Below are 7,500 nucleotides of genomic sequence, written 5' to 3'. Positions count from 1 at the left end.
CACTATAGACTCACCCTGCAGGATGGCGTTGGTGGAGGGGTACTAGGGGTATATATATCACTATAGACTCACCCTGCAGGATGGCGTTGGTGGAGGGGTACTAGGGGTCTATAGACTCACCCTGCAGGATGGCGTTGGTGGAGGGGTACTAGGGGTATATATATAGACTCACCCTGCAGGATGGCGTTGGTGGAGGGGTACTAGGGGTATATATCACTATAGACTCACCCTGCAGGATGGCGTTGGTGGAGGGGTACTAGGGGTATATATATAGACTCACCCTGCAGGATGGCGTTGGTGGAGGGGTACTAGGGGTATATATCACTATAGACTCACCCTGCAGGATGGCGTTGGTGGAGGGGTACTAGGGGTATATATATAGACTCACCCTGCAGGATGGCGTTGGTGGAGGGGTAAGGGTAGACGGGTGGCATCATGTCCACCGCCGTGTACTCGGGCTTGGCCGCCATGCTGGTGAGGATGAGGCTGTCCATGCTGTAGAGGAGCGCCTCGGCGTCGCGGCGGTTCAGCAGGTTGTTGATGTGGTTCGTGGTGGCGGTGGTGGAGGAGGAGGGCGAGGGAGGGGGCAGCAGCGCCCCCAGACCGCCCAGGCCGACGCCCACCACCCCTCCCAGCAGCTTGCTGTTGTTGCGCAGGTTGTCCAGGTCCTCGTTGTGCTGCTGCTGGATGATTGGCCGCGTGGTCGACAGGCACGGCCCGCTCCCGTGATGCTCTCTGATTGGTTGATTAATTGATTGATTGGACAACGAGGACATGGATTAAAACCTGGAACGCATCTATGTCACTTTACCTTTTAACCATTGTTTTATACTTGAAAAATAGCAGATATACAAACTCGTGCTGAGTTACAAGCTTGTAGATCTGCTATTTTCTTTTTCTCTAAAGATCTGCCCTGGAACAACATATTTTCAGATGGCGGCCCGCGGCCATATACAGATAATTCTGACATAATAATAATCCATAATAATCCTTGACATGAAATAGTTTGAAGCACCACTGACATAGAAGCATAGGTTTGTCTTTTTAAATTTGTAGAATCTGGTCTCAGGTTTTAATGGGTTAAACAACATTTTGTACAGCCCAAGTCCTAAGTGTGTGATTTGTGAAACAAATCCGAAACTTAGCACTATAGGAGCCTTAAAGGGGTGGAGAGATGATGCAGAGATGGTGCATACGAGGGAGAGGAGATTGAAGTAAAAACTGTGGGAGAGGGAATTAGGTGGTGTGTGTGTGAGTCTGTGAGAGAATAATTTAAAATAAAGGAACATAAAGAAGGGAATAGACAGATGATGGGTAGACTGATGAAGAGATACAAAAGAAAAATGGTGATTGGGAGACAAAATAAAAGTCAGAGAGTGATGGAGAGGACATGTAGTGGAGGGATGGGATACTTTGCTCTGAAGGTTGACAAACCACTTTGGGTAGGAGGGACACACACATGCGAACACACACATACATACACACGCTTTAACCATTTGTTCATGTCCATACATACATGTCCATGCATACAAGGACACAAATATTATAGGTGCAGTAAGGTTACATTTACAAAATCATGGTGTTTTCATGGTACAATAGGCATGTCACTCAGTACTCTATGGGTATAAGTAGCAGGGTCTCTGCCGTCTGCCGGCTGCCAATTATAGCAGAGACACTACAATACTTTTCCAGCCTTTTTGCCTCCTCTTTTGGGCATCCCAAGTTGTTGGAACCCTCTAACAACCAGTCTGTAGGTATGCCATAGGCTGCCAAATATAAAAACAAATAGTCTGCACTGCACCTATAGCTCAGCTCTGAGCTATAGAGCACACACACACACACACACACACACACACACACACACACACACACACACACACACACACACACACACACACACACGCACACACGCACACACACACACACACACACACACACGCACACACGCACACATACTTCCTGCTGCGGTGTTGTCGGCTCCTCTCCTGGTTGGAGTGGCGATGGCGCCGGGGCTTGTGACTCTCTCCTCCTCCTCCTCCCTCCTCCTCCTCGGCCTTGTTCTTGTCGCCGTCTCCCTCCCCCTCCTCCGCGGCCGGCGGCCCCCGGGAGGACCTGCGCTTCCTGCCTCCCTCCTCACCCCGGCTCCGGTGCTGCCGCGTCCTCCTGCAGTGCTCCTTATTGCTCCCGCCGTCTCCCCCTGCTCCTCCTCCTCCCTCGCCGTGCTGCTGCTGGGGAGAGGCGCTGCGCGTCTGCCTGCCTTCCCTCGGGCCCCGGTGGGCCCGGTGGTGGCTCCTGCTGTGTCCCCTGTGTCTGGGGCTGTGTAACATTAGGAAAACATAAATCGACAGGCAGGTGCTGGGCTAAAGAAACTTCAGTTGACAGATGGATGGAGCCCACACACCATAGTAGGCACAAAAAAAGACCAAAAAGAAAAACTGTCTAAAGCTTTAGACAGCCTATTTTCAGAGCGTAACATGCATTGCTTACACAGGAAGACACAGGAAGACTTTAATCCATGCACTTGTTTTAACTTTTGGATAATGTGCTTTGTTCCTAACCTGTGTCCCGGCCTGTCCTCTCCCAGCTGGCTGTCCTCTGCGTGGCCCAGGGACATGCAGCTGTCCTCTCCTGGCTGGCTGTCCTCTGCGTGGCCCAGGGACATGTCCTCTCCCAGCTGGCTGTCCTCTGCGTGGCCCAGGGACATGCAGCTGAGGCCGTGGCCCATGTCAGCCTCCTCCGACGGCTGGTCCCCGTCTCCTGTCTCTGTGTCCCCGCCCGGTTCTGCTGCACCAGGGGAATTATAGTTTAGGTAAAGTTCTCTATGTGACTTTCATGAATAACACGTATTTTTGTCTGTATGCTAGAGTCTACCATACAGACAAAATTACATGTTATTCATTAAAGAAAGTTGTAAAGTATGTTAACACAATAAAACAATTGAGGTGCTTGTATCTGGTCTCCCTGCTCTTCCATTGAGACATTTAGATCCATGTCAAAAGTCATGTCTCGCCTAGACACAAAAACTAACACTATAAAACTAATCTTTAGGACTACAGAAAATCAAAAACTGGCCAGGTCAGGTTGTGGCCTCCTGGTGGCGCTATAATAGGCCAATGTGAAAAGGGTGCCATTTCTTCTTACGCCTTTGATGGCAATTGGATTATTTGAGGCATTTTGTTCCAAAAATGTGTTCCACCTGTTGGTGGCGCTATAACAGACCAATGTGAAAAGGGTGGGATATATTCCTCAGCCTAGTAGGAAAGTGCGTGAAAGAGGCTTTTTGTTCAAAACGGGCCAATCCTGCAAACTTTGAAAGCCAATGTTAGCCAATTAGGATGGAATATGAAATATCGGACAGATCCATCTTGGGCACATGACTATACAGATTCTGTGTAACGATTTGAGGGATTTTGGAGCAAAATCTGGAGGAGTAATAACTAAAAATGTGTATTACAAAAGTCGGCCTCCTGGTGGCACTATAAAAGGCAGATGTGAAAAATGTGTCCTTGGCCTCTAGGGAGTGTGCATGCAACATTTCATGCAGATCGGTGTAGTTATAGGTGAAAATGGTGAAAAGCTGCCTCGTGGTGGCCCTATAACAAGCTGTTCTGGAAAACGGACGGACGGACACACACACGGACGGAGGGCAAAACATACTCCCCCCCCCCATGCCTTCGGCCTAGTGTATGGAGACAATAATGACCTTGTTCTGTGCCGGTCCTCTGGTGGTGATGGCGGTGGTGGTAGAGGTGGTGGTGGTGACGGTGGCTGTGTGTGCTGCGGTGCCGGTGGTAGACGGCCAGGTCCTGCCGCTGGTACTCCTGCTCCAGGGGGATGTCGCCGGGCCGCGTCTTGTTGGTGTTGTTGTTGCGGTTGTCCGCTGGCGGGTTGACCACCAGCGGCCGGTCCAGGTGGGTCATCTCCCCGCGCTGGAACGGCACCTATACGGCCGAGTGGGGACAGGGAGAGGACAGACTGAAGATAGACATAACACCCTCACACAGTGGTGGAAAGTAACTTAAGTACAATTTTGTACTTGAGTATTTCTTATTTACAGTACTTTTACTTCTACTCCACTACATCTCAGAGTAAAATATTATTTGAAAACTTTAGTTACTAGTTACTATGATTATTATTACAAAACATACATGAAACACTTCAGCAGTAGTTCTATATTGCAGTATTGATACTTTTACTTAAGTAAAACATTTGAGCATTTTTTCCACCTCTGTCTTCATACCTACACACTGTTTTCTATACACTGGTTTCCTTCAAAATGTGTCCTGACATCAATCAGGAGACAATAGCAATTGCTATAGCAACTTAAAAAAATAAAATAAAATAAAATAAAGGTCATGGCATTAAAATTGTCAGTGTTTTTCAAGCTCTTACGTCCAGAGTTAAAATTAAGATTTGTTATAATAAAGTTAATTTAAAAAATAGCAGAAGAAAGCAGATTTTTGTGACGTACTACTTTAGACATAAGGTTATACAGTTAACTGCATTTGTATTATTAAAACGTATAAGTCACCAGCTTTAAATAATTTAAGATTTAAGTATTTTATGACATTAAGTGCCTGCAGAAACCTTTATGATTTCATGGGTTGTCACAAGAAAAACAAACAAAACACGTACAGTACGTCTCCAGTGATGAACAGCTACTGTACGTACAGTATGTGTAAAGTCTTGGTAATGGTATGAACTTCTGCTGTTCATACCGAGGCCAGCTTTGGCCTACTTAAAGGAGGATGCAATTACTGTGATTACAGCATGTCAGTGTAAGTAAAAAAAGAAAAAAAACTGCAAAAAATGTGCAAAGCTGGAATATTTCGTACTCCACGTTCAGTTCATTCGTCCCACCCCTTGTGACTTTGAAAACTACTGGTCTCAAATGTTGGGGTTCCCAAACTTCCACAAAAATAATCTCTGTGGAATTGTAGGAGTTGAGGCATTAAAACTACAATAACAAAATTTTAGTTTTATTCGGTTCCACAGATAAACATTGCAACAAATATCCAAACTACTGAAGTTCACAATGCCTCGCTTTGCGAATTGCGTACTTCTGGGTGGTGCTACAAAATGGTTGCAGTTCCAAGCTCTAAAATGCAGTGCAGTTTGCTGAACCATATCGCCTGTCGGTGGAAACCTCACAGGATTCCAATTCAAAAGTAGCAAAAGTAGCAGATCGACAAACTCGAAGCACGTCGCTTCGTGTCTACGTTTTGATCTTGTGGATCTGCAACTTTGAATGCTTTAGTGTGACGCTGTAGTATGATCAAGTAGGGTGTTAATTTATGAAACAACACAAAGAGTTAAACTACTGAATATAGAGTTTGGAAGTTTCTGCCCGACTGCAACGATATCCAGTCGACTCCTGATAAGTGCATGGAGTTCTGTTTTGAAGTGTGCTGCTGCTGCCCTTCACCCTGGTCCAGTTCTGAGTTCACTCTCCCTCTTTGGGAACAAGCTCTGGATTTCTCTGCATGCCCCACTTTAAATAATGCATCACTCCCAAGCACGCATCAGCTCCATATAGCAGCCACACAAGTGCGGACTTAAAGGGATATTTCACTTTCACAAACAAGGTCCTGTCTTGTTCACCCCAGTTTCAGGACGCATAAGGGGAAAAATGGGTTTTATTACGCAGCCACACTCCCTTCAACACTGAAATCCCTAAATTCCCTAGCAAGATTTAAGAATGACCTTAAATCATGGCTCCATCTCAACTGGTCATAGTTACAGTAGATCCTCTAAACCTCATTTGGGTATAATGTTTGGATGGACATGCTGTGTGTAAATATGTAGATATCTAGGCTGGATACCGTCTGGATACCGTCTCTGTCGAGTGGAAACCTCACATGTCCAAAACTGTTACTTTTCACGATTAAAATTCAAAAGTAGCAAAATGAGCTTTCAGATTTTCTACTGTTGATGCTTTTGTGTGACACTGTAGTATTTTAATTGACTAAAAAATAATAATAATATGGAGATAAGAGGTTTCTGGCCGACAGCAACGCTACATAGACTGTCAGCTATGTATATCTTGTTTGAACTATTTTAAAATGTTTTTCAAGAAAATGGCAAAGAAGTTTAGGGATAAAAGTTAATGCGGCGGGCCTTAACTGTTATCCCTAAACTTCTTTGGTAGGGCCAAAGAAGAAGATATTGCCATTATTAGTGTATAGTTGTACTGTAATGCCACTAGCAGCAGACAGGGGGGCGCTCACCTCGTCACCCTCCCCTCCGACCTTCCAGTCCTCCTGCTCCAGCTCGTTGTAGAGCTGCTCGCGACTCGTCATGAGGTTCTGCCGGCGGATCTCGCTGGTGCGCTGCTCCCACACCGACTTGCCGCCCGCCTTGCTGTTGACGTGGTTCTTCTGCTGCTCCTTACTGCAAGGCATGATGGGGGAGGAGGAGAGGGAGGAGAGAGACTGCGTTAATTCAGTGGTTTTCAACGGGTGCAGTACTAAGTTCCGACCAGTCATTGGTCCGACAATGACAACCTACCTCAAACCCTAACCTAACCATAACCGCAAGCACGGAGCAGCGCATGTTCGCCAACCTTAACACATGTTCGCCAACCTTAATCCGGTTGCCAACCTTAACGCATGTTCGCCAATGTTAATCCGGTCGCCAACCTTAATACGGTCGCCAACCTTAACGCATGTTCGCCAACCTTAATCCGGTCGTTTTCCGCATGTCGGATCAATGACCGTTTTGAACCAGTGGTCCAGGGACCACCAGTGGTCCTTGAGGGGGTTCCTGGTGGTCCCCAGCTAAAATGATGGAGAGTTGGTAAATAGATAATTACAGTAACACAGCATAAAATGAAACCAAATGAACCCTTACATTTCCATTTGGTTTATTTTTACACTCTCAAGAGTTCAATTATTGTTAAACATCTGCATTACTTTAATTTACAGGAAGTCAACACAATTAGAGAATGTTGAAGAATTGTTGTTTTTGATGGTACCACGCAGCATGGAATTGTGGACAAAATCTTATCCAACAACAATAAATTATTCTACGTTTTGGCTAAATCTCATCAAATGGTGGTCCTTGGCTCAAATGCTGAATAAATAATGGGCCTCCTAGCCTTGGCATGAAAAGTGTTGAAAACAACTGCATTAATGCATAGAGAAAGTACACAGTGGTGGTAATTGAGCACAATTGAGGTACTGAGTATATCCATTTTTCAATGCTTTATACTGGTACTCCACTACTGTACCTCCCAAGGACCATGGTGGTTAATTTCTACACTGCCATCATAGAGTCCATCGTCACCCTCGCCATCACTGTTTGGTTCCCCGCTGCAGCGGCCAAGGACAAGGCCAAGCTGCAGCGGGTCATACGATCAGCAGAGAGGGTGAATGGCTGCCCTTTGCCTCCCCTTGAGGCCTTGTTTAGGCCGTAGGGCTTTGAGGAGGGCCAGGAAGATCATGGCTGACCCTGCACACCCAGGCCAGTCTTTTTGCCCCGCTTCCCTCAGGCAGGAGGTTG

The 7,500-nt window shown here is 46.3% G+C and overlaps 1 protein-coding gene across 1 annotated transcript in view; it reads right to left on the bottom strand.

Moving 5' to 3' along the window:
• Positions 1–7,500, bottom strand: part of cacna1ab (calcium channel, voltage-dependent, P/Q type, alpha 1A subunit, b) — a gene marked incomplete at its 3' end in the record, with an annotated part of 234,655 nt that overhangs the window by 68,609 nt on the left and 158,546 nt on the right. Inside the window, exons 17-21 of the mRNA XM_079498401.1 lie at positions 6,207–6,390; positions 3,704–3,929; positions 2,559–2,784; positions 1,957–2,316; positions 389–735 (exon numbers count right to left, since the gene is read on the bottom strand). Of these exons, the coding sequence (XP_079354527.1) occupies positions 389–735; positions 1,957–2,316; positions 2,559–2,784; positions 3,704–3,929; positions 6,207–6,390 (1,343 nt within the window). The remainder of the gene's footprint in view (positions 1–388; positions 736–1,956; positions 2,317–2,558; positions 2,785–3,703; positions 3,930–6,206; positions 6,391–7,500) is intronic.

Source organism: Electrona antarctica (genome assembly GCF_951216825.1).
Source record: "Electrona antarctica genome assembly, chromosome: 4".
Lineage (NCBI taxonomy): Eukaryota > Metazoa > Chordata > Actinopteri > Myctophiformes > Myctophidae > Electrona > Electrona antarctica.
This window is presented reverse-complemented; position numbering and strand designations above follow the sequence as displayed.